Source organism: Erithacus rubecula (assembly GCF_903797595.1).
Source record: "Erithacus rubecula genome assembly, contig: SUPER_W_unloc_1, whole genome shotgun sequence".
In the NCBI taxonomy this organism is placed as follows: Eukaryota; Metazoa; Chordata; class Aves; order Passeriformes; family Muscicapidae; genus Erithacus; species Erithacus rubecula.
In genome coordinates, this window is record NW_027635709.1 from 534,285 (window position 1) to 559,226 (window position 24,942).

A 24,942-nucleotide genomic window follows, 5' to 3' on the forward strand; every position below is an offset into this window, starting at 1 on the left:
GTGCAGTGCATTTGTTTGGGTTGTGTTTGTAGGGCTTTGCACTTATGGGGGTTGTATTTCCGTGGCCATACATTTTATGGGGGTTGCTTTCGCGGCCCTGCGCATTTGTTGGGTCTCCATTTTTGGACCTGTTCATTTTAGGGGCCGCGGTTGCAGAAGCGCTGCCTGTCTCTTCTGATGCGCCACCGCCGGACGTCAACCATAAAATTAAACCTTGATTGTGCCCTCCCGCCCCAGTTTCCGGCTGCCGGCAGCATGGCTATTGCGGGGCGACGGGCGCGCAGGCGTAATTGTGGCGTGTGACGAGGGGAGCGCGGAGGCGCTCGGTTCTGGCGGCGGAGAGTGTTACCCGGATGTCGCGCATGTGTGGTGGTGTCTGGACGTGTCGGAGGCGGCCACGGAGTGCAAGCGGCCGGAGCTGCGGCAACGAGGCGACGACGGCTGTCACTGGGCGCCTGGGTTCTCCCTCCCCCGCACCGCCGGCCTGAGGGTGGGGGGGCGGAGGCCTGGCCCGCTCTGCCGCACTGGGCCCGGCTGAGAGGAGAGTAGGCTCATCCCTGCAGCTGTCGCCACCCCTCACCCCAGCCACAGGCCGCGCCCCGAGAGAGGCCGTTCTGTCGCCGCCCGCGGCCCAGGTAACATCCGCTCTCGCCTCTCGTCCGCCTGCCCGCCGAGGCTTCCCGCAACACGCCCTCTCCTACCGCTCGCCGCCGGGGCTGCCGCGGGACCGGGCCGGGCTGGGCCGGGCCGGGCCGCGCTCCGCCGCACTGGGGGCATGCTGCTCTAGGGAGCCGAGACAGCGGCTCCCCCCACCCGCCTCCCAGGGGCTTCTCCGCGGCCCCGCTTCTCTGGCTTCCCTTCCCTGGCTCTTTCCCCATCTCTCCCTCTTTTCCTGAACGAGAAAAAAAATATGATCGCTCCGCCTTCAAACTTTCAGTATTATTTTTTTTTAAATCCCGGCAAAGCCTCTCCAGTCGGCCTGCTCCCAGTTAAACTTTCTTCCGCTGCTGTTCGTGCAGACTGCTCTCTTCCTCCTCTCTCCTGCACGCTGGAGAAACGCTCTGGGTGGTTTTATGTGAGCCGCATCTCTTTTAGTTCTTTGAAATCTGCCATCTTATTTTCAGTAACAAAGAACGCTGCTTTTAGCTCATTTTCAGACAGCGTGGGGCTGCTCAGCACAAGGGGTATTAAGATTGTTCCTTCTTTATTCTTCACCTTCTCATCCCTATTTCTGAGAGTGTGAGTTTTGTGTGAGGTTTGTGACTTGCTGCATAGTTGAGCCTTATATGTTTTACCTATGAAGACGGGTTAATTTGTGGGGTAATCTAGTTGAGGGTTAGGTGTGTTATCACTTAATACCCAAATTGTGCTACTACAAGCTAGTTCTCAAACACATACCGTTGGATTAGGATCGTGGTGTCTTTTAACACCACTTCTCAAATTATCCTGCTTAATAATAGTGTGCCACTGTCAACAGGCAAGAGTGAATTCAGACTTCTGCACTGTTGTTACTTTGTTCAGTAATGTAGATAATTCCATGCAAGGTTGTTGAAATAGCTATACTGCCCTATAAAACTAAACGTGTTTTTGTATTCCAGCATCGTGATAAGTAGGTAACTTGTCGTTCTGGCCCTCTTATTTTTCTTGGTTGGATTCTGACTGGAAGGAGTGTCTTCTCACTTTGCATTCATGAACCTCTTTTGATTTGCTTGTTGTGTAGGCATGTTTAATATTGATATAGAAACTTTATTTCAAAGAGCTGAAGCCTAAAGAAAAGCAGTGTCTCAAAGTAATTAGAATTCCTTTTTTTACGTAGATGTCTCTTTACATAATGCATTCAGGCAAAGGTAACACAATAGGGATGTGAGTTTTGAGAGGAATCAACAGATTTAGTGGAGAACAAAGGTGTGCTGAGAGTAGATCCCTGGATCCTGATGAGGAGCAGCCTTTGCTGTGCTGTTAAGGTCTTGCAGGAATTTTAGGACTCTTTTTCTACATTGCTAACCTTGTGAAAAAATCTACTTTTGTTCGAGGCCAGAATTTTCCATGTTTCCAGAGGTGATTTTTTTTTTCAAATTTGAACAAGTGCAGAGAACATTATCCCTGTGCAGATTGCAATAAAGAACAGATGTTCTCTAATACACCTATTGCTAGGGTACCAAAATGTTACATGCAAGTGAAAAATCATACCATTTTTGCCTGAGCAAGGTTTGATTCTTCCTTTTATTGCTTGGTGTAGCCACAATTGTTTTCTCTGTGAACTTTTGACCAATTACTATTTGCCCTTGTTTGAAGGAAGCCTTCCACAAGAGGAATCTTGCAGGATCTTCTGAGGAAGAGTTCAGATTTGCCATGTCATTCTATGGCAAGGATTTTCATCACTTTCTGCTCTCTGAATGCGGTCTCCTGCCGTTTCTGGGTTTTTATCCTCATCCTCAGGTGTTAGGATGAGGAGGGGATGACCTTTTGCTCAGTGGGACACCGGGGTGCTCTTTCACAAGCGAGGTAGTTTGAGGTGCCTAGAACTGTATTATGGAAATAGATCCAGTTGTAGAGGAGCTTACTGCCCTTCCCACTCTCATGGTGTAAGGGGCAGTAGTCTTCCTTCTCTGACCATACAGAAGTCTGTATTGAAAAGAGGAGTTGATTTCAGCTGTATGCTTTCTCAAAAATAAAAATGTGGAGAGAGGGGAGTGGAACCAAAATGAAAAATGAAACTTTCTAGGATTTAAAATGTATGTGTATGTAGTCACATCAGCATAGTAGTTCTACCTTGCCCATTGTGTCCTGCCCCTCCATGCATTCAAAAACAAGATAGGGGTTGGGATGTGTTTTTACTGTTGTATTAGTTTCTTGAACACGATTAAGAAAGCTGGAACTGTGTGCAGCAGAAACGTTTGCTCTGTTTGTGGGATCAGTCAGTTGCATTTGTAAAGTGCTTTTCAAAGCAGTTGAAGTGCACAGGTTGAAGCTGAGAGCTGCACTTGGTAGCTACATCAGATCAGCTTCTTCCACAAAGAAATGGTTGCTCCTACTTTTTTAAACTGAATTTATGTTAAGATGAAAGTTGCCAATCAGAGTTGACTTAAAACTTTTCCAGTTCCTTTTATGCTGTCATGTGTCTTAAATTTTTGTAGCTACTGACAGTGAGATGCACAGAATTGAGACATGATTCAGATATGTACACAAGTATAGTATTCTGGGGAATATTGGCTCTTACTGTACAAAACAGTGTGAGTGTAGTACCTTCTTAGTACTCTCTCTTACTCTTTAATGCTAATTGTTCTTATGTTTACACTTTGTTCCTGTTTACCCTTTGGACAAATAGATAATAGTCTAATATGCTGGAATGTAGCTGCAGTTTAATAATTCATATATTCATCAAATCGCAAGCTGCCTTTTGTTTTATTGGTTTATGGATTTTTCTTTATCATAAAACTTATACTGCTGCATTATCAAACAGCAAAACTGAAGTAATGTTTTGGTAGTTAAAAGCTATCAAATGTATATGCTGATTTTCTGACATCTTTGTGTTTGTCTAATTTTGGAGACAAGAGCCTTTCTTGTCCTTTATTTGTGTGAAATGTCCTAGCAAGCTGTCAATTTGTGTGCTTTTCTAATTAGCCAGTTTGTTAGCATCTCATTACTGCCTAGTATCAAAATGCTGGAAATCTGTTTGGGATGGCTGTTACTAGTAAATCACATTCCAGAGTATCAGTGGCAGGTTCACTACTATATTTGTTTACAGTATGATTTATCATCTCAGTGTCGGGCCTGGATTAACTGGCTGGCCCAAGATGTTGGATTACTGATTGCCTGGATCATATTCCTTTGGATTACATCCCTGATTTCCAGCTCCATAACTGCTTGGCTTGTCTGCATAAGCATATTGTTTCCTTTTCTTGTTGAGGGTTGATTGTTCTCCTCAAATTGCAAAATGTGGCTTAAGATCATTCTTCATATGTAGAAAAAGATGAGAGTTCTTTTTAAGAAATTTGTATTTGTAACTTCTCAGAAAATTTCAACCAGATTAGAGTATTGGAAATGGGAATTATTTGGAGGAAAGGATTTTTCAGATGAGCTTCAAGATTTGCTTGGCTGAGTGACTATGGCACATTTAATGGGAGTTTAGGTGAGGTCTTCAGGCTATATAGGATGTATGGAAGAATTATGGTGTATGTTCAAGTTTGCATCAATCTTGATGGAAGAGTTGCAGTTAATGGTTACTTATCAGCTCTCTGAGGTAATAGTGTGCTTGTTACAGATCATCACGGGTGTTTTTAATTACCTGGTAATTGAACTAATTTTGTCTTACAGATTTACCTATTCACTCTCTTATTTTTGTTCCAATACTTAGAGTATTGCAGAACACTAGTTGTTGTTCACTTGCTTTATAATATGCCTATTAATACTTAGTTATTGAAATAAATTACTTTCTATAACATAGAATTATAGAATCTTTAAGGTTGAAAAAGATGTTTGAGTCCAAACATAATGAAATACTTCTCTATAACATTGTAAATTGTTAGCATTTTATGTTACCTGTCCCTTTTTTTCCCCGTTCTGCTTGCATCACACTATAGCAAAAAGGAGAGAAATACCTTTTTGTTCCTTGGTGACTGAAGCTAAGCTTTACTAAAAGCAATGTCTCCTGCTGCTGTTTTTCTCACGTTCCTTGTCTCTTCTCTCTGCCTCTTTTTTCCCAAAGCACTCACCCATTTCTGTTTCCATTAAATTCCTGGGTAGAGGGAATTAAGAACTTCTTTGCTCAATATATTTGGCCCTATGTATTCAACTGTAAATCTAAGCTTGAAATGTAGTGTTCATTTGTAAAACATAAAACTTGGCTTGTCTCCAAAATATACTGATGCTTCAGAGGAAATATGTCATGACACTTATCAATATGTGCCAGATTGTTACCCACTGACCTCACTCCCTCTTTTTGGGGATCAAAATTGCAAGATTAAAGACAAGATTTCTGTAGATGTGACTTCTATAAGGAGGCTCCTGAATTAATGTGCAATTATACACCAGCAGTGTTTAACAGTATTAAGAATCCTAAACAACTGGCCTGGCTTTCAAAAATGCTAAATAATCAGAAGCTCCTACTGAGCACTGTGGCAGCTGAGGGGTTACTCAACCTTTCTGAAGATCATTACACTTAAATAAGGGTTTATTTACTTGATCTCAGTCTTCTGAAAGTCAGCCATCAAAATTCTCATTCATGGTTTTAGGGATGTAAAAAAGCTGCATGTCTAATTTTAAGCATCTCTATTTAAAGCTCCTTTAGCTAGTAGCTTTATCAAATCACTTATTTGTGATTACTTATGTGTATCTATCTGGGATGCTATTTTATATTTAAGGAAAATGATGTTCTGTTTTGTTTTAACTGGTAAGCTTTGAGATTTGTGTGAATTTGAGTTTCTGTGGAGAATGAATGGTAAATTAAGCTTGACTTTTAATAGAGGCTTATTGATTTGAAGCATTAAAAGAAGCTAGTATTGAGGGAAAAACTTTAATAGCTAGGTAAAAGGATCTTACTCAAACTTATAGGTAATTGTTTTCCTTTGGAAGAAATTAGGTCCAGAAGCATCCTTACAAAAGAAAAGTATTGAAAATGGAGGGGGGGAGGATTTGCACTGTGTTTTTTACCAAGTATACCAAAATGTGATATATTCAAGTTGAAATCAGAAAAAAACACTAAATAGGGAGGAGTTTGTTTCCTTTTATAATTGTGCTGGATTTGTGTTGCAATATTCTTTTTACAAGGTGGGAAGTCATGTTAATACTGTAATTTGTGTGATGCATTAACTTTCTAAGTTAGCATCCCACTCTTATTTTTGTGCAATGCATTTGTTTCCAATAAATAGCTGCTACCGCTATACCTCTAATGACATGGAAAATTCCAGTACAGAAACAGGTCTTTGACTGGATGTGTTCTTCAGATAATGAGAACAAAAATTTTTTTTCTTTAACAAATGAAATCACATATATTTTATTTGCATTGCTGAGAACAACATGGTAGTTTCAGAAAGACTTATATTTTAAGCTTACTTGGAAAATGTAAATGTAGTAAAATCACTTATAGGTATTTTCTGCCAGTTTCTTAAAATCAGACTACATAGTTCATAGAATGGTGTTAGTGAAGCCAGGGCTGCTTGAAGAACCAGAGGAGCTTTTTGACAACATTAGACTCCTTTTCTGCGACTGCACAAAACCTGCTGTCCGATGTTTCTGGATAAAGCAAGATAAAGTGTAGTAATTGGCTCATTCAGAATCAAGAAAATCAGGCCAGCTATAATTTGTAGATTAAAGGAAACTTAAAAAGGATCATGTCTACTGGCTTTGAGAAGAATGACTTCATGACTAGAAACCACTGCAGGTTCTTAACAAATTGAGTTTAAAGGCTGTGTTAGGAGGGACTTGGTCTTGAGCTTATATTTAGTGTAATTAAGACAGTACTGTTTGAGACAATTCAGAAGTGCTTTTTTGTGACTTCAGTCGATTTTTCTTGATCCAGAAGGAGCTGTATCCAAACAAGAAAAGACAAATGTGCCAGTTTAGGTTTCTATATCAAAAGATACACACAATACTAATTTATATAAATGTGTATTAAGTTAATGGCCATGTACAATTTTTGCCTTTCTCATTAGCAAAGAGAAATAGAATTGGTTGGAGGTCAGAACATAGTTGAACTATTTGAACAGAATTATTAAATGAAGATGACAGATGATTCTGGTGTGTATTCATGCTTATTCGCTATTCACATTTTGTTTAAATCAGTGCCACTTGATTCCCAGCCAGTATTTTCACTTGTTTTCATCTTGCCAGTATAAAACATAGGAAATAATTGTTACTATTCTCCTTTTCCTCATTCATTTAATAAATTTCTATATGTACATACTATGTGTACATATATATAAACTATAATCTTTATTTAAATATTGTTACTAGGGGAAAGTAAATCTTATATCTAAAACTGTGCCAACAGTGTTTTAAGCATGTTTTAGGTATCATGGGACAAGAAATGCAGTTTTGTCATGTGCTTTTAATATCCTGCACTTGAAAATAAAAGAAGCACAAAGCCACAGACTTCCTTAGAAACATGATCTGCAATGTTAAAAAGAAATCTAATGTAGATATTTTTTCCTCCTAGGTTTTACCAAGAGACAGTACATCTAACACTTAACTTGGATCATCTCTTGTTCATCAGCTTGAAAATCATAACAGCCCCCAAAACTCACATTTGATCTGAAAGAAAAAGCTGTGACAAATGGACAATATGTCTATTACTAACACGCCAACAAGTAATGATGCTTGTCTGAGCATTGTTCACAGCTTGATGTGCCATCGACAAGGTGGAGAGAGTGAAACTTTTGCAAAACGCGCAATTGAAAGTTTAGTTAAAAAGCTAAAGGAGAAAAAAGATGAATTGGATTCTTTGATTACAGCTATAACCACAAACGGAGCTCATCCTAGCAAGTGTGTTACAATACAGAGAACGCTGGATGGGAGGCTTCAGGTTAGTACAAGTGAAAATTAGATGTTTTCCTCCTAGTGAAGCTGGAACAAAAGTGAGTGACACAAGATCCTAGTGTGTTGAGGAAGAGTAGCTCTTCTCTTGCATCTACCCTTGCCCCCGTTTGTAGGCATGTTTTATGGCCAGAGCTCTGGACTGCTGCAGTAGTTTTTTTGTGGGTTTTTTGTTGTTTTTTTTTTTTCCCAAAAGGAGCAGAAGGCATTGGATCAGCTGTTCTAAATGAGTATGTGTGTGGCAGTAAAAACCAGGGTTATGTAACAAATTCAGCTGTTTGTCCTGATATTTTCACTACAAGCTTCTGTTAGTTCTGTGTTGGTTAGAAGTATAAAGGAAGACCTATTCTAAGAAGCTACTCCAAGGAGTCTGCACTGAGGGTTTATGTTAACCTTATATCACCAGTACTCAGTACCTGTATAGCTTGGGTTGCAATTTCCTTATTCCAGGACAGATGTCATGTTTTCTGGCTAGCTTTCTTTCTACCCTAGAAGCATTTTTTAAATTTTTTTTTTTTTTTTTTTGTTAAAATGGATTGGCATTCTTCTACTTGTAAATTCCTTATAGTGTAGCTCAGCACCTCATTCCTCTTCTGGGGAAAAGCTCCGACCATACATACTACCTTAAGCACAAATTCTGCTTCTGCCATTTTGTATCCAGTATTTTTTTCTTAAGAATCACAGTGTTGATTTCACCATAGCAAAACCCTAATATTTATTTCTGTTGAGTACAGAACTTGGGTAAACTGTACATCACCATTTTTCTTTTCCATATTTTGATGATGGAGAGAGGTTGTGTTGTTCATCCTCTTCCAGCTTTGCTCCTCACTAAGTAAAATGAAATGTGTTGCTACTTTCCCAATCAACTTTTGTGTCTAACTTTTTAGGTGGCTGGTCGCAAGGGATTCCCTCATGTGATTTATGCTCGTCTTTGGAGGTGGCCTGATCTTCATAAAAATGAACTCAAGCATGTTAAATATTGTCAGTATGCTTTTGACTTAAAATGTGACAGTGTCTGTGTAAATCCTTATCATTATGAGCGTGTAGTATCGCCTGGGATTGGTAAGTAGACTCTTGATTTAAAATGGAACAGTGGGAATAAAATGTAAAATGTTTCCTTTTGAGTGTAGAAAATACAGTCCTAAATTAGAAACATTAATTTTTAATTATCTAATTGCTCTCATATACTCTCTTCCATCATCTTAATGGAACTATTCTTTTATTCCAAAATTAATAGAACAATTTGTGGCTTTTGTTTAAGCATTTCTGTTGGCTTTGCACACAGTTCCTGCAGTTAATGTGTATCCTAGGAATAATTTAGCATTGACAACTTTGTTGAGATAGAGGGGGTATAATATGTAGTCTGTAGTACCAATTTGTAAAGTTTATAAACTTTATGTTCAAAAGTTGTTGAAAATCTCTTAATATAATTTCCTATGCCTCCTTTTCTTTTTCTTCTTTTTAAAGATCTCTCGGGACTGACACTCCAGAGTTCTGGTAAGTAGTTCTGTTTATTATTGCATTTCTATGGGCACAAACTGTGTTAAATTCTTCAGTATGTACACAGTTTATTCCATTGTATCTCCTTGGGAAAGACTATGGAGAACAGACGGAAATGCATTTTTCTCTTTGGTTTTGGAAAAACCAGCTAAGTAGCATATAAGAGGCGTGATAAATTCTTTAAATTGAGGCTTCATTGAGCTTGTCAGTAGGTTCTGTTTTCATTGCTCACAGCTTATAAGCCCCACAAAAAAAATCAAAACACCCAAACAGAACTCTCAGTGTTGAATGCTGCTAATTAATAAAAAAACCTGGACACCCAAAACTCTGCACACCTCTATGATATGCTAATTAATTGAATTGGGCATAATAGATGCTTATGATGTAATAAGTAGTTTAACAATAAACTGGTATAAGTTCTGTAATTAATATGCAATTGAACGAAGGAGTAATGTTCTTGCTGTCTCTGAAACTTGAGAGAAATTGAACATTAAATCTCCAATGAACATTATTCAGAAATTATGAGATTGTGCAGCTGGTAACTGCTGTATTTCAAAGCTGATTTTTTTTTTTCCTTCAGGAAGAAATTCATAGAGATTTGGGTTACCCAATATTTTTAGCAAAGACAACTTAAAAAAAAACCAACCCACCCAAGAAACTGTTAACTTCACAAGCTTTATCTTGTTTACTCATCTCTGCCAATTGCTACATGTGTCTTCTGAAAAAGGATCCTTTTATACAGAATCAAGTCAGATTTTAATATCTTTAGGTCTGCTTTAAAAATGAGCATGGGAGCTAATGCAATGTGTTATTTAGATGCTCAATAGGATATAGATAGGATAGGATACATAGAAATAAATTCTTGTAGTGACAATGGTAGGAATTTCCTTACATTGTATGTGGAATATTCTGAATTAGTGGCTACATTATTAAATATGGAGTAGTGATGTTTTGTCTTTGAATGTGAATTCGATATTTCTAGTCAATTTGGATGGGAGTTGCTTAAAATTATTTAAGGGATGCATGAAGTTTATGTACTATGTTAATGAATAGTTTTTCATAGGATCTTTATTTATGTTCTTATTTGTATACTCTGAATTGGTTTGTTAACTACTGCATTAATATATATTTAGGTGCTTGACAAAAAGCACGTTCTTCCCTTTTATTAACTGTGTCCAATCACACAGTGATGGATTAGAAAGCAAAATGCTATTCGAGTCTACTATTATGGGGCTTGCTTGATAGCAGTAAGCAAAATAAACAGTTTGCTTTTTTATTCGGTTATGCTTCAAAATTTCTTACTGCTGGCTTGAAGTGTTTATTTGTAATTTAGTGGAGTGCTTTAGCAATGTTTATATAGGTTAAATTCTCCCCCCACTAGTTTTAATGGCATTGTTACTGCTTGAATGTAGTAGCACAATCTGTAGTTAAATCCTGAAAATGTATTTGCTTTGCATGTTTAACTGTTTGTTTCTTCACAGCTCCATCAAGTATGTTGGTGAAAGACGAATATGTTCATGACTATGAGGGGCAGCCATCACTGTCTTCTGCTGAAGGCCATTCAGTCCAAACCATCCAGCATCCACCAAGTAACAGGGCATCTACAGAGCCTTATAGCACCCCAGCCATGTTAGCTCCCACTGAGGCTAGCACTACCAGCACCACTAATTTTCCCAACATTCCTGTGGCTTCAACAAGTAAGATTGAGATGATATGAAATACTAAACTCTGAAACTGTGAAAGCTCAAAGATAACCACTGATTTTTGACAAAGTAGATCTGGTATTGGAACTGTGCTGCTGGCACACTACACCGGTAAAAATGTGTGGCAATATGATCTAGGCAGTCTCGTAAGCATTAACATAAGGTTTTACCTTGGAGCATAATTTAAGTAACTTTTCCTGGTGGTGGCCCAGTCTTTCTTCAATGAGACTGACACTACATGACTGTTACAAGATTCTTGAATATGCCAAAGGTTCAGTAACACAGTGTGTCCTGGTTTAGGACAAAATTAGGTGAAAATCTCCAAAAAGGAGCCCCTCAGAGACCAAACCCCCAAAACTCCTCCCCCTCCCACCACCGGGTTCGGGAAGAATTTCCTCAGAGGAAAAGTGGAAAAAAACCTGTTTATTTAGCAAACACACAAAGAAAAAACACTCCCCAACACAAGAAAAAACAGCCACGGATGACAAAGAAACTTTCACCCATCTGAGTGGATGTACAGACTCAAAACGTCTCTGGCGCTGGGGAGAGCAAAACACGTAGTGCTTGTCACAAACAGGCAGAGTCCCGGGTTTCTTGATGTTCCAGGTCAGATCTGGATCAGGTTCGGGTGGGATTCCTAGCTAAACTAACTAATAAGGGAAGGAAAAAACAAAGCAAAGCAATGCAAAGCAGCAAAAGCGGCAGAAGCAGCTTGCGAAGCGGCCGAACAAAGCAGGCACGGCGGCAGCTGCCACTGATGGGGGAGGGGCGCCGGCTAACTAAATGAAACAAACCTTCCAGGCATGAACAGCACACACTATTGGGGATACAGAGTATTGTAGCATCACCCCAGGACACAGTCTTAAAATAATTGGCCAGTAAGAAAATATTACGGCTATTATTTGATAACTGTTGTAGAAATGAAAGAATTTTATTATTTTTTCACAACAGCAAATGGGATAACAGATATGCTGTAAGATAGCAGTATCATGATGTTTTAAGGCAATTCTTTAGTGTTCCACAATTTACAAAATGTATCTTTCAGTTTTAACTTGATTATTTTTATAATGGCCCACTGTACTACCAAAGAGACAACCCTAATTAATATTTTCATGAGTCTGTGGAAGTGCTGCGTTGAAGTTTTTTGTTACTTTTTTGTGTGTATTTGGCACAAGTGAAAGAGTCTGGTTTGCCAGCACTGAACCTCGCATTTCACTCCAGCAGGACAGTAAAGCATTATGTGTGCAGTGTCCTGTAGCCCTAATGTAGGGAAACCATGAAGTTTGGAGAGGTTTCACATACTCATTGTCACTTTAATATCAAGGATGTGTGAATATGATGGATTTCATGTTATCAGATTTGAATTATGGTGGAATTATGTTTTTTATAATGTCTTGAATTTTAGCTGGCAATTTTGGCTTTTAACTTTGTTAAAGCTAATGATGGTTTTGCCAAGCTGAGATGTGGTGTCTGTATTTGTCTCCTGTAGTGAAAAAAGTATAAGCAGTTTAATTGTATTGCTTTTGCACAACAGTTTATTGTCAGTAACTTTTTCTCATCAGTGTTATAATTGTTGGAGCCAAGTGGACAAGAAAAAAAAAAGATAATTTTTAGGTTTTAGTTCAAGTTCTCAATGTATTAAATTCTGGTAGCCCACATCAGTTTGAGAGTGAAAGTGCACTTGTGAAACTGCTGATTGGTTTATTGTTAATGGCTGAGCTGAGGTCTTTTAAAATCAAGTTATGTTAACCTGTGCTGAAATATCTGTAGTTTTACTTTAAAGCTTAGATAATTCTTGAAATACTTATTTGGGAGGGAAAAAGCCCAGCAACTTGCTCAGGAAGGAATCCAGTCATGTATGCAGCTCTATTCAAGAACTATTTCTAAAAACAAAATACCGTTTAGTATGTTTTGGATGAACACAAATGAGTGTTCTCTTTAGGAACAGTAGTTATGACATGCTGAAAATAACTTATTGGACCTGCTGCTGGCCTGTTTGGATTCACACCAAATTTACTCCAGCTATGTTATTCAGTAAAACCTGACGTTTCTTCTTTCCTTTCAAACTGAAAAATGAGATGTGAACAAAACAAAGATGCATTTGATAAGTATGGTTCTTTGCATACTTTTACTCTTTAAAATATTAAGGGTGTCAGAGTCAAAATAAGTTGATGCAGAGCATCTTGCTTCAAGTTTCCCTAAGACACTCTGGTGGATGGAAAAAAATACTAAAACCAGACTTGTAGGAACTTTGTATTGCAGTGCCCCTAGTTGGGTGTATTTTCCTACCCAGTAGTGCTGAGCTCTTATTAATTAAAATTTTGTAATGTTCATGAATAGGTAGTGTGTTCTTTTACCAGGTCAACCTACCAGTATATTGACAGGTAGCCATACTAATGGACTCTTACAGATTGCTTCAGGGCCTCAGCCAGGAACTCAGCAGAATGGGTTTAGAGCTCAGCCAGCTACTTACCATCACAGTGAGTGTGTGTGTATATATATATATATTTGTGCACTCTTCTTAGTTTTCTAAAACCAGTTTCCAAATGTCAGGAGAAACAGAGGATTAGAAGTGAGATACAAAAAAAAAAAAAAAAAAAATCCCTTTAAAACCAACCACTCCTTTCTTTTTCTAGATAGTACTACAACTTGGACTGGAAGTCGGACAGCAGCCTACACACCTACCATACCTCACCACCAGAATGGCCATCTTCAACATCATCCACCTATGCATCCTGGGCATTACTGTAAGTAGTGCAGATTTGCAGATTTCCAGATCACTTAACTTTCAATTCTGTTGAATGGTGGGGGCTCATTTGTGATTACTGTTTACCCCCAAATCCTTTTCTTTTTTAATTTTTTTTTTTTTTGTTTAATGTTACAGACCTACCACTACTGTGTTTAGTATTTTCCGACAGTTAATTATAAAAGCCTGATGGACTTTCCTCTGTTACAGCAGCAGAGATTAGAAACTCAGCTATGGTGATACCATCCATATTACATGTCTTACTATACCTATCAAAACTAGCATTTCCTTTCTAAACCTCTATTTTTAAGGCTTTGCAACCCTGTACTAAATATTTCCTTTGCAGAAAAGGAACTTGATTCAGAACGTTTTGTTTGCATGTTTTTCTTTAAAAACTTGGAAGTTCTTGGCTGTTTTTATTTTCTGAAAATTTTGAAGTCATACTAAGCTTTGGAAAATGTGTCTACATACCCTAGCCAGTTTAAAAGAACCTTGTGAAAGCTCGTGCAGTAAAGTACTTCTCAATAAACTGGTCTTGCCACAGCCTGATTCATGAGTACATTCAGCACACAAACTTGAATCTCTGATTTTAAGGTACAGAGGATAGGAAGGAAAAAAGTGATCAAACTGCTAGTGTGTCTAGCACGGTATATGTATTATAAGAGTATAGTGGGGAAAAACCCACGCAAATTAAAGTTTTTCTAAATTTTGTGGCAAAAAGCTAGAACAGTTCTTGGTCTTCTTAAATAGTACTTAACCAGATCACCTGTTTGCAGCAGTCATGGTTAGCAGAGGGGAGAATAAACTGTGAGTTAATATTAGAGTGACTTTTCAGCTTGTCTTTATTGAGAAAATTGTGGTTTAGATACAGTTATTAAGTTTCATTATTTTGGTCTGTTAGGATCCCACTTCATCTGTCATCTAGTTTGTCAGAAATACCAGGATGTAAAAAAACTTTAGTTGTGCTGTAGATACTCTATAAGTGTTTTTCAGTGCATGTATCCTTCCATAGTTATTATTTATAACTGGCTGGTGGTACTACATAGGGCTTTTTTTGGCTGCTGCCGTTTCTCACTTCAGTTATGCTTTGACACCTTACCAGTGTTGTGTTTCTTTTGACATCTTGTTGCAAAAGCAGCTCTTACTTATAATACTATGTTTAAATTTTTCCTCCTTGTTCTCTGCTGCCTGTAAGGCAGTTAATTCATAAAAGTGGAGACTAAACTGACTAATACCAAGACTTGATTCATTGTATTTTTTTTTTTCTTATAATATGATTTTTCTAGGGCTTCTTTCCATCTTCAGTGAGTGTATCTTCTGGTTAAGTCCACAGCATGCTGGGCAACTTGTTTTGTGATTGATGAAACTAAGTATGGTTTCTGACAGACTTGCATCACCCACCTCTGTACATTGTTTCTCTCTGCACAACTTGGGGGCAGATGTGAAGTCTTATTTATTTTATGTCTCAATGCTATATCTGGTTTCTGTTCTCTCCTGGAGCCAGGTCTGGGTTGAGCAGCAATTCAGCCTTTCCTCCTGGGATACTAATGGAGCTCTTTAGTCAACTTCTGAATTTTTAGGAAACCTCTAAGAGTGTAATTTTTCAGTGGGCATTTTTATCGCCTGTCAGATTAGGCTAATTGATTCAGAAATTTCTGGGATTTATAACATCAGGCATCCTCACAACTTTTTTTTAATAGGAAAACAAGCTAAGTAAGAAAATATTTTTTCCTCATGTAAAAAAAATTGCATGTTTTCTTTTAAAGGGCCAGTTCACAATGAACTTGCATTCCAGCCTCCTATATCAAATCATCCTGGTGAGTAAAATCTAACATGCAATGCTAACTTATAACTTTGTGGTTTAAGTTTGATTATTTTTTGTATCAAGTACTCTGAAATTTGAGAGATATAAATTCCAAAGAAGAGGAAGAATTTTGTGATTAATTCTTGTTTTGAATTTGGACCTCTCTTGGAATGGTGACATAGGCTGTGAACTGAATTTAATTGAGATGCCTAAGTCAAACATTGCAACCCTCAAGCCCACACTGAGCTGGTGCCTACCCTGGAGGTACCAGAACTCTGAATGTCCTTGATCCTAAACTTTTCAAGGTGCCCGTAGTTGTACTTTGGTCATGCCAAAGTTCTCTTGGATCCATAATCTAGTCCATCATTACAGCCAGATGTCCTGAAAGATAGGTATTGTGCTGCTTAGCATTTTGGTGCTGAAGCTCCTCATTGGATCTTTGCATAAAGCTTGTTCTTTCCAAGAGTCTTCATTAATGGTAACAGGGAGCCAAGGAGGTTTTGTCTTGTGGTACAGGCTAGCTCTCATGTAGGTGCAAGGTGATATCCTGTTTTTAACAATAGCAAGGCTGTTGCCTGCATAGGGAGATCTGTATAGTTGAAAAGCCTAAAAGTTTAACTGTTTTATTCATTGGCTAGTGACTAAATGCATACCAGAAATAAAAATGTTGATAATTGCTGGCTAAACTTAACTGTAGCTGAATTGTATTTCACATTATTTAATATGTCTCTTTCACTCTATTGATTTCATCCTATTCAGTCCTCAGAGCCATGAGTATTTATTTGAAGATAAAAAAACTTAAAGTAATTTAGGCACCTTTGTTTATTGTTTTCTAATAAAACCAGAACAGTTTCTTGAGGCAAATAGGTGTAATGTTGGGAGCTGCTGTTTATAATGAATGAGTACCACTTAGAGCACAGGAAGAGCTCTTCTTCCTGTTGGCTTATCAGGCTGTTGTATTTAGGTCCTACTGCACTAAGCATGTCCAGTCATTTCTGGAATGTTTTCAGGGATTGTGACTCCACCACCTCCCTGGACGTCCAATTCAAATGCTTAACCACCGTTTCAGTGAAGAAATTTTCCCTAATATCCAATCTAAACCTCCCCTGGTGCAACTTGAGGCGATTTCCTCTTGTCCTGTCACCTGTTACTTGGGAGAAGAGACTGACCCCTGCCTGTCTAAAACCTCCTTTCAGGTGGTCGTAGAGAGTGAGATCTCCCCTGAGCCTCCTTTTATCCAGGCTAAGCATCCTCAGTGCCCTCAGCTGCTCCTCATAGGACTTGTGCTCCAGACCCTTCACCAGCTCTGTTGCCCTTCTCTGGACATGCTCCAGCACCTCAATGTCTTTCTTGCAGTGAGGGGCCCAGAACTGGGTGCAGGATTCGAGGTGTGTCCTCACCAGTGCTGAGTACAGAGGGACAATCACTTCCCTAGTCCTGCTACCCAAACTATTCCTGATACCAGCCAGGATGCCATTGGCCTTCTTGGCCACCTGGGCACACTGCTGGCTCATGTTCAGCTGACTGTCAACCAACACCCCAAGGTCCTTTTCTGTCAGACAGCTTTCCAACCATTCCACTCTTCTCTGAGCCTGTAATACTGCATGGGGTTGTTGTAACTGAAGTGCAAGATCCACCTGGCATTTGGCCGTATTGAATCTCATACCATAGGCCTTGGCCCATTGATCCAGCTGGTCCAGATCCCTCTGCAGAGCCTTCCTGCCCTCCAGCAGATCAACACTCCCACCCAACTTAGTGTTGTCTGTGAACTTACTGAGGGTACACTCGATCCCCTCTTCCAGATCATCAGTAAAGCTATTAAACAGGGCTGGCCCCAATACTGAGCCCTGGGGGACCCCACTAGTCACTGGCCACCAAGTGAATGTGGCACCATTTAACACCATGCTCAGGGCCAGCCATCCAGGGAGTTTTTAAACCAGTGAGGAGTATACCTGTCCAAGCCATGGGCTGCCAGCTTTTCCAGGAGTATGCTATGGGAGACAGTATCAAAGGCTTTGCTGTAGTCCAGGTAGATATGGTAGTTTCTTCCAACTATCATCTTTCTTTTGTAGCCAATTTTTTTAATAGTAGGAGTTAAAAGGCACCACTTGGCTATTAAAACATGCCATTTTGTTCTGCTCCCTTGCTTAATACTTCCTTGTTTTAGCCCGTACCTGACTTTGTGTGCAGACGGTCACTATGTGATCTTTGTTTTTTCTCCTCTTGCCCTACTTTGCAAATCTGGTTTGCTTTGCAGGGAGGATAGAGGAAACTGACTTCAGTTAGGATAGGGGGTGATTACTCCTATCTTAAGCCAGATCTGTTTCAAAGTTAGTTTCTGCTAGCCTAGCCATGAATAGGCATATGTTACTTCTTTATGCTAAAGCTATAGTCATAAAGTGCAGGAATGCAGATGGCTTACAAAATCTTATGGGAATTATAAACTGTATAAAGATTTGTAAGATCTACAAAAAAAACATAGCATTGTGTTGCATCCCACCCCTACACAGAAGGGAGCACCCAAGGTTTATGGATGCCTGTGGTCAAAAAAGAATGGCAAAATCCAAAAGGGTCCAAAAAAACCCTCACAAAGTTTTAATAATAAACTATGCACTCTGCATGGAAATTGGTGTATATTTTTCCCCTTAATAACGATGATGATGATGCTAATAATAATAATATAATAAAAATAAAGAGGAGAAAAAATAGAAAAATGAAAGGGAGATCAGAAAGAGAGGAAAGGGGATCACCGGTCCTGGGTCCAGCATCAGTACAGATGGCAGGGAGTCCTGGGCATGCCACCTAGGCTCTGTGGGGGTACCTTCTTATAGGTAATTTTTCTCTGCCCTGGCATTAAGTTCCTCCCTCTTCATGTAAATGAGTTAGCATGTGCAGTCTGTTCTTCTGGACCTTTCTGGAAATGGGTCAGGGGGTTTTGAAGTTCCTTTGGTGGTCTCAATCCCCCTCTATTGGTCTTGCCTGCTCCTTGATCCCACTTCTGAGCTTCTGCTGTATGTTGTGCTGTCACCATGGACCTGAACAGGAAAATTTGCTTCAGAAAGGTGCTGTCATACCTTCATAAGGCCCCCATTTCCAGACACATGATGTTCTAACTTGCCTGCTTGAATGGTCATTGGGGTTTGAGGCATAGCAGTGCACTAACTCCTTACTGCCCAGGCTTCTACATATTGATATGTGCTTTAATAAAAAGACAAGCCCATGTTCATTGTAGTATATAGTAATTTTCTGTGCTAGTAGATGTGTCTTTGTCTATCTGAACTTGCTTATGTGAATGTGCACTCTTAGTCTGAATGACAAATGCAGTTGCAGAAGGCTTAATTGGTTGTCTGAATGGGTTTGTTGGGGTTTTTTGCACCTTTCAGTCAGTTAATTGTATATATTCTTTAGCTCCAGAATATTGGTGCTCAATCGCATATTTTGAAATGGATGTGCAAGTCGGGGAAACATTTAAGGTCCCTTCAAGCTGTCCAATTGTTACTGTTGATGGATATGTGGATCCTTCTGGAGGAGACCGTTTTTGCCTGGGCCAGCTTTCCAACGTGCATAGAACAGAAGCCATTGAGAGGGCAAGGTATTCTGCCGATCCCAAAAGCTCCAGATGTCTGTGGTATTTGAAAATATTTTGGTTTGCCCTCAGTGTGTGCCTCTCTTTTGAAATCATAAGTATGGTATGTTTCTTTGAACTGAATTAACTATACCAGAGTAATTTTTCTAGGCCGCTCCTGTAACACATTCATAATGTGAACTGTGTGACAAAGCCCTTCAGAGCTTTACAGTAGTAGCATGTTACTTTTCATTGCTTTCAAAGGCTGTGGCTTCAAGGATAAAATTAGCAACTTATGCCATTATATATGCAAATTGAATATTAGTTCTTCACATTAGAGAGTGATATGAAAATAACTGCAATATATAGATTTATCAAAGGAGCAAAGGAAGGTTGATAGAGAGCTAGTTGGATTTTCATTCATTCTCACCATGCACATGCTATGCTTTGATGTGGAACTGAAGCAGTCTTTCAATTTTTTTTCCACTCCTTTGAAACAAAAAGGAAGAAAATTATTCCATGTCTTCAGAAATTTTGCGTTGTGTCAATCAAAATGTTAGATTGCTATAATGTGACCCAAACAAACATACAGTTCTGCATTAAAATGTGGCTTTGTATATGTACTTCATTGACTTTCTATTCTAGAATACTTGTGGGATTTTACACTTCTGAACAGAACTGAGTGTGTTTGGTATCCCAACTCTGTATTGTTAATGACTGTGGTAGTTGCAACTCAAATATCATTGCTTCTGCATTCTGTTTCCCATAGATCTTTACATGGTATTACAGATGTGGTTTTTTTTAATTTACAGATTTTGCATAACAAATGGTAACTTATGCCTAAGATAATAACTACAATTTCAAGTCCTTGTATGAGCAGAACGCTGGATAACTGTTTCTGATTTATTTAGGAAAGGTCTGATTTATAGTATGTGTGCACAGGTGCATTGGATCTGTTTTTCTTTTTAAGGTTGCACATAGGTAAAGGCGTGCAGTTGGAATGCAAAGGAGAAGGTGATGTGTGGGTTAGATGCCTCAGTGACCATGCAGTCTTCGTTCAGAGTTACTACCTGGATAGAGAAGCAGGGCGTGCACCAGGGGATGCAGTTCACAAGATTTACCCAAGTGCATATATAAAGGTTGGTTTGATGTTCCTAGATGAAAATTGTAGGGGAAATAGCATATATTTGAGTCTTGTAAATGTTAGAGAAGCTGAGATACTGAAATAAATGTAACTTGGCTTTGAAAACCCCTAAAAATTTCCATTTGACAAGTCACTTAAGATGACTTTTTTAAAATTGACTAAACTGAAAGTGTCTTCTAGATACCATAAAAGTAACTAATTTTGTCACTTGCAATCTCGATAGCAGTTTTCTGTATTTTTAGCCTTACAGGTTTAAATTAATTGCTACTAAAATTTTTAGCATAGGTTATCTGTTTCTTTACTTTCTCTTTCCAAAACAAGGAAAGTTGTGAAATTATGTATAAATGCAGTAGAAGTGTAAAGTGTATGTTAAAGTGCATGTTAGTGTTATGAATGTGAAGTGATCTGGAGGTCACAGAACATTGCATGGAAACAAATTATTTTGAGTATGTTCTTACTTAGATGTGCCTCTGCCAGACTTGAAACTTTATTTAGGACAAGTTGCACTTGTAAAAATACATTTTTTTAAATTAAACTGCTTGAAGTTTGCATTGATTGGGTTTTTTGGTTTTTTTTACAAGCTTTCTAGTATGAGAACAGAGTTCCTGTGTATATATATTAGTGCTAAGCCTGATCACAAAGATATAAAATACCACCAACCTGAAACCTAGCTGCTGAAACTTCAGACCTGTCAATTATTGGTATTTCTTTTAAATAGGCTAACACATTTCAGTAAAACAGTGAAGAATAAAGTCTGACAAAGTTAAGATGGACTTGTTGGCATCCGTTTTTATTTATATGCCTATATTCTAGAAATACTGGGATTTAAAACTTGGGATTTTATCAGCCTTCAGTATCCTTCAGACTTTGATCTTGCAGTCAGTCCCACACATGATACTTTTGTAGCCTGCTCAGTTCAGCCAAGTTCTGGTGGTGCCAGTGGCAGTAATGTCATATAAGATGTTTCTAAGAATCAGCTTTAATTGATTATTTCTGTTAGAAATTAAACTAGTCAGGGAAGGTTTGCTTTTACTCAAGGGTGTGGTGAGATTTTACAAGTTGCTTTGGGATAGGAGAGAGGTCCAGATTACTGGGGCTGAGAGTTGAGAAATTATTTTCTTTATTGATTTTGGTAAGTCTAATAGTTCAATATTTTTATTTTTTTAAAGGTGTTTGATTTACGCCAATGTCATCGTCAGATGCAACAGCAGGCTGCCACAGCCCAAGCTGCTGCTGCTGCTCAAGCTGCAGCAGTAGCAGGAAACATCCCTGGACCAGGATCAGTAGGTGGAATAGCCCCAGCCATTAGTAAGTGCATTAGCTTCTTGGTTTCCTTTATTTCTTACCTGAAAACAAATAACACAGCTTTCCCTCATAGCAGCATCCACCCACCGCCCCTGCAACAGACAGACTTGGAATGAAATATCAGGATTGGGATAAGGTGGGGCTGGGATGGCATTGTGGTAAGTCTGTATTCATTCACTTTGTACTCATTCCACACACCATTTTTCATTCTGTAGTCTTCAAGGAATGTTGGATACAGAAGTGGCTGCTTATTGTACTGCAGGAAGTGTTGCAGTATGACAGAAAGCATGTTATATACAAGGTCAAATAGCATAACTCTTATTACTTTAAACAGAGCTACTTTTGGCTGCTTGGATCCAAGCTCATAAAAATGTTACTCAGAACAATAGGGATTACTTGGCAACAAAGTCCTTGACTAGGTTTAGGAAGACTTAAGATCCTTGAGAAGAGGAAGAAGAGAGTGTGAGGGTGGGGTTTTTTTGTGGTCAAGTTTTTTTCTGTTTTTTTTTTTGTTTTGTTTTTTAAGTTATTCTGGGCTGGAGTTTTCTTAGTTACTAAGTTCTAGATTCTTGAAATTGTACCTAAGTACTTTTAAAAGTGTAAGTACTTACATGTCTCAGGCTGCTTTATGTGCCATAATGTTTTCTGTATTCCTTGTATTGCTACATGACTCTTTCCAGCTATCTTACAAATTGCTGAAGGCATCTTGGGGAAATGTGTTTGGCTTTTGTCTTAGCCATACTTGGCAATTTGAAGTTTGCCAGCAGTGTTCATCTTTTTATTTCGTGTAAGTAGTGTTGTTTGTTAATCCAACTTCCTGCAGGTGGTCAGTCTGATTTCCTATGCTGAAAATGCAGCATTTGGCAAATATCAAAAATAAGCGTATTTTTACTTCTACATAAGGATTACGTGCATTGTATCACGTAAGACATTGAGTGTCATCTTATCTGCTTTATTATAGAGTTTTATATTTTAGCACCCTTCCAAGATTGCAGAATAATGAAAAAAAATTAATTGAAAGAAATGCAAATTAATTACTGCATACATTATAGCAAAGATCTAGAAATATGGACTGGCCTTGGCTGTGGTGAGAGGAAATTGTATGTGAAGCAAAAGCCAAGCAAACAGGAATGGCTAAACAAACATGATAAAAGAACATGTCTGAACACTTACTTGAAACTTCTGTTTAGGTTTGTCAGCTGCTGCTGGAATTGGTGTAGATGATCTTCGACGCTTATGCATACTCAGGATGAGTTTTGTAAAAGGTTGGGGACCTGATTACCCAAGGCAGAGCATCAAAGAGACACCGTGCTGGATTGAAATTCACTTACACCGTGCCCTCCAGCTTCTAGATGAAGTACTTCATACCATGCCTATTGCAGATCCACAGCCTTTAGACTGAGATCCCTCTGCTGCAGGCCATTATATTGTGAGGATGATGGATTGTAAAATACAGTACTGTTTATAACCTGAAGATATGTTTTACTTTTGTTCTACTTAATCTTCCAAACCCAGGTTTTAAAAATATGTTTGCCATCTTGCTCTAAGCAGAAAGAAATTAAATATGCAGAATTTGGCTTTGTTATTTTCAGAACTTAATTGTCATAATACAGAGCATAAAGTGGAAGGTAAATGCCTTACAGAGACTTTATAGTATTGGGTTTGTTCCCTTTGAAACTTTCCTTCTCTGTTATGGCATCTTGGTGATAAGTCTCACAGGGGCCTTTTGTATGCAGAATAGATTATATATATATATATATATATTTTTTTTTTTTTTTTTTTTTTTTTTTTTTCAATCTGAAAATTTTTTCTACTAGTTGCAAACATTTACCTTGTAGCAACTTTAAAGTTCCAGCTGATTTATGATGTTCTTTTTAGGGAACAATAGTTAACAGAAGACATCTTTATTTTGTTGACAATCTTGTTATGATTTTTCCCGATTAAAACGTAGAAGCTGCGAAAAAGTGAGGGGATGAGACATATGTTGTTGGCACTGATTAAAAATAGCAAGGAAAAGAAATGTGGCTTTTCCTTCACTAGTTATTTAAAAAAAGAAATCTTAGATTTTATTTATATAGACAGGTGAGTTTTAAAACACTAAAGGAAATTTGATTCTTTCAGTGCTGGCACTCAACATGAAATACCTAGTCTGTAAAATTGCCACTGAAATTGCTTAACAAGCACCCAATGGCAGGAACATATTTTCATAATTACTACTGACTTCTGTGATTTTACTCAACTGAAATTTGGCAGGTATTTTAAAGAAGTTGCATGACTCTTTTTACTTGCATATACGATTAAATAATGTATAATATTGCATCAGTATTTAGGATCCAGTTTTTGTATCTGTTCACCATTTCCACTCAGGGCAAGATGACAAACTTGTTTTTATAGCTCTTGGTTATTTTAAGCCCTATGCCATCAATGACCATATCAATAGGCAATGACTTTGTATAGAGAATTTATAGTAAAAAAACTGCAACTGTATTGACTGTATGACAGATACAATGTGTATGCTTTCTCTCTAGCTAATAGTATAAATAAAATGATGAAAAGCCTGATTTTTATAAATTCTGTTTGCTTATATAATGTAATTCTGCATCTTGAAACCACTGATCTTAAGCAATGGATTCCTTTCCTTTGCAAAACCTGCAGCAGCCAATAGTGGTAGGAATTTTTGTTGGTTTAAATTTGCCAGGAACAACTAAAATTTTTCTTACTTCCACCGCTTCTCAATAAAAGCGTGTCCTGAGGATATATATTTTTGACTGTTTGATGGGGTATGGAGAGAGCAGGAATTCCTTCTTTTTCAGCATGTGTGTAGGGAGTTGGAGCTTAATTAAACAGGCTTAGAAGGACATACACTGAAGTCCTTCATGCGCTGCAAGTTTAGTCTGCCTGCTGTGCTGAGCTGACCTGGCAGCACAGCTAGAGTGGTTAACAAAAGTAGAAGTCTTGGAAGAGATTATTCAAAAGCTTTTGGACAAGTTTCTTGCATAGTTTCAGGAATCTGTAGAGGGTTGTGACACAGTGTTTAGGTATTGCTTCTCCCATATGCTGGAATTCTTATGAAGTCAGCAGTCATTGTTTCTCTTAGGTGTGGAAGTACAGAAGACACATGATCTGGGAGTGATGGCCAGAAATTGATCCATTTTCTCTATTTTCACTAACAGTGCTGTATTCTTCAGACTAACCTCTAATGAGATCACTTTTTCTTTTCATTTATGTGGCAACTTCTTGATGTATGAAAAAATAGTGTTTGCTTTTCTCAAGGCCTTTAGTTTAAAACCTTTTTCATTTTGCTTTCTCTCCCAAGTGATCTATTTTGTCTGCAAAGCAAGCTGCTTCACGGTCTTGAGGAGCACTCTCAGTAGAGGATTCAGACCACATCCTCAGAGAAGCTTATTAACCAGCAGCTTGGTTACACTTCATCCACAACAGAAACCTTGATTTTGGGGAAGAAATTAAAAGCCTACGTGTTTTTCTTGCCAGCCTCCCTTATTAGATTGTCTGCCCTGCACTTACTGCTGGGTTCAAGGTGCCTCAGTGTTTGGAAAGTATGTAACATTCTGACTGACAAATTGCTTATAACAGACTGTCCGTTTGATTAGGAGTCCATGAACTTACTCCTTATTTAACTTT

The 24,942-nt window shown here is 38.4% G+C and overlaps 1 protein-coding gene across 2 annotated transcripts; it reads left to right on the top strand.

The window, feature by feature from the left end:
• Positions 1-331: 331 nt before the first annotated feature.
• On the top strand, positions 332-23,860 carry SMAD4 (SMAD family member 4). Of its 2 annotated transcripts, XM_079329779.1 has the most exons (12): positions 332-635; positions 7,157-7,522; positions 8,421-8,595; positions 9,001-9,030; positions 10,515-10,730; positions 13,373-13,483; positions 15,249-15,299; positions 18,695-18,878; positions 19,822-19,990; positions 21,165-21,303; positions 21,377-21,458; positions 22,491-22,605. In XM_079329779.1, exons 2-11 carry the CDS (start codon positions 7,274-7,276, stop codon positions 21,433-21,435), a joined length of 1,383 nt encoding a protein of 460 aa, XP_079185905.1. In that variant the 5' UTR covers positions 332-635; positions 7,157-7,273; the 3' UTR covers positions 21,436-21,458; positions 22,491-22,605. The 2 variants fall into 2 exon arrangements, with proteins under 2 accessions (XP_079185905.1, XP_079185904.1); XM_079329778.1 differs by lacking the exon at positions 21,377-21,458 and having other exon boundaries at positions 22,491-23,860.
• Positions 23,861-24,942: the final 1,082 nt, after the last annotated feature.

What these genes read in the sequence shown, in the direction of transcription:
- SMAD4 (XM_079329778.1), top strand. Translation starts at nt 7,274, where the DNA reads ATGGACAATATGTCTATTACTAACACGCCAACAAGTAATGATGCTTGT. An exon ending in TCCTATATCAAATCATCCTG is followed by an intron (nt 15,300 to 18,694) that starts GTGAGTAAAATC and finishes TATATTCTTTAG; the next exon opens with CTCCAGAATATTGGTGCTCA. An exon ending in TGGAATAGCCCCAGCCATTA is followed by an intron (nt 21,304 to 22,490) that starts GTAAGTGCATTA and finishes ACTTCTGTTTAG; the next exon opens with GTTTGTCAGCTGCTGCTGGA.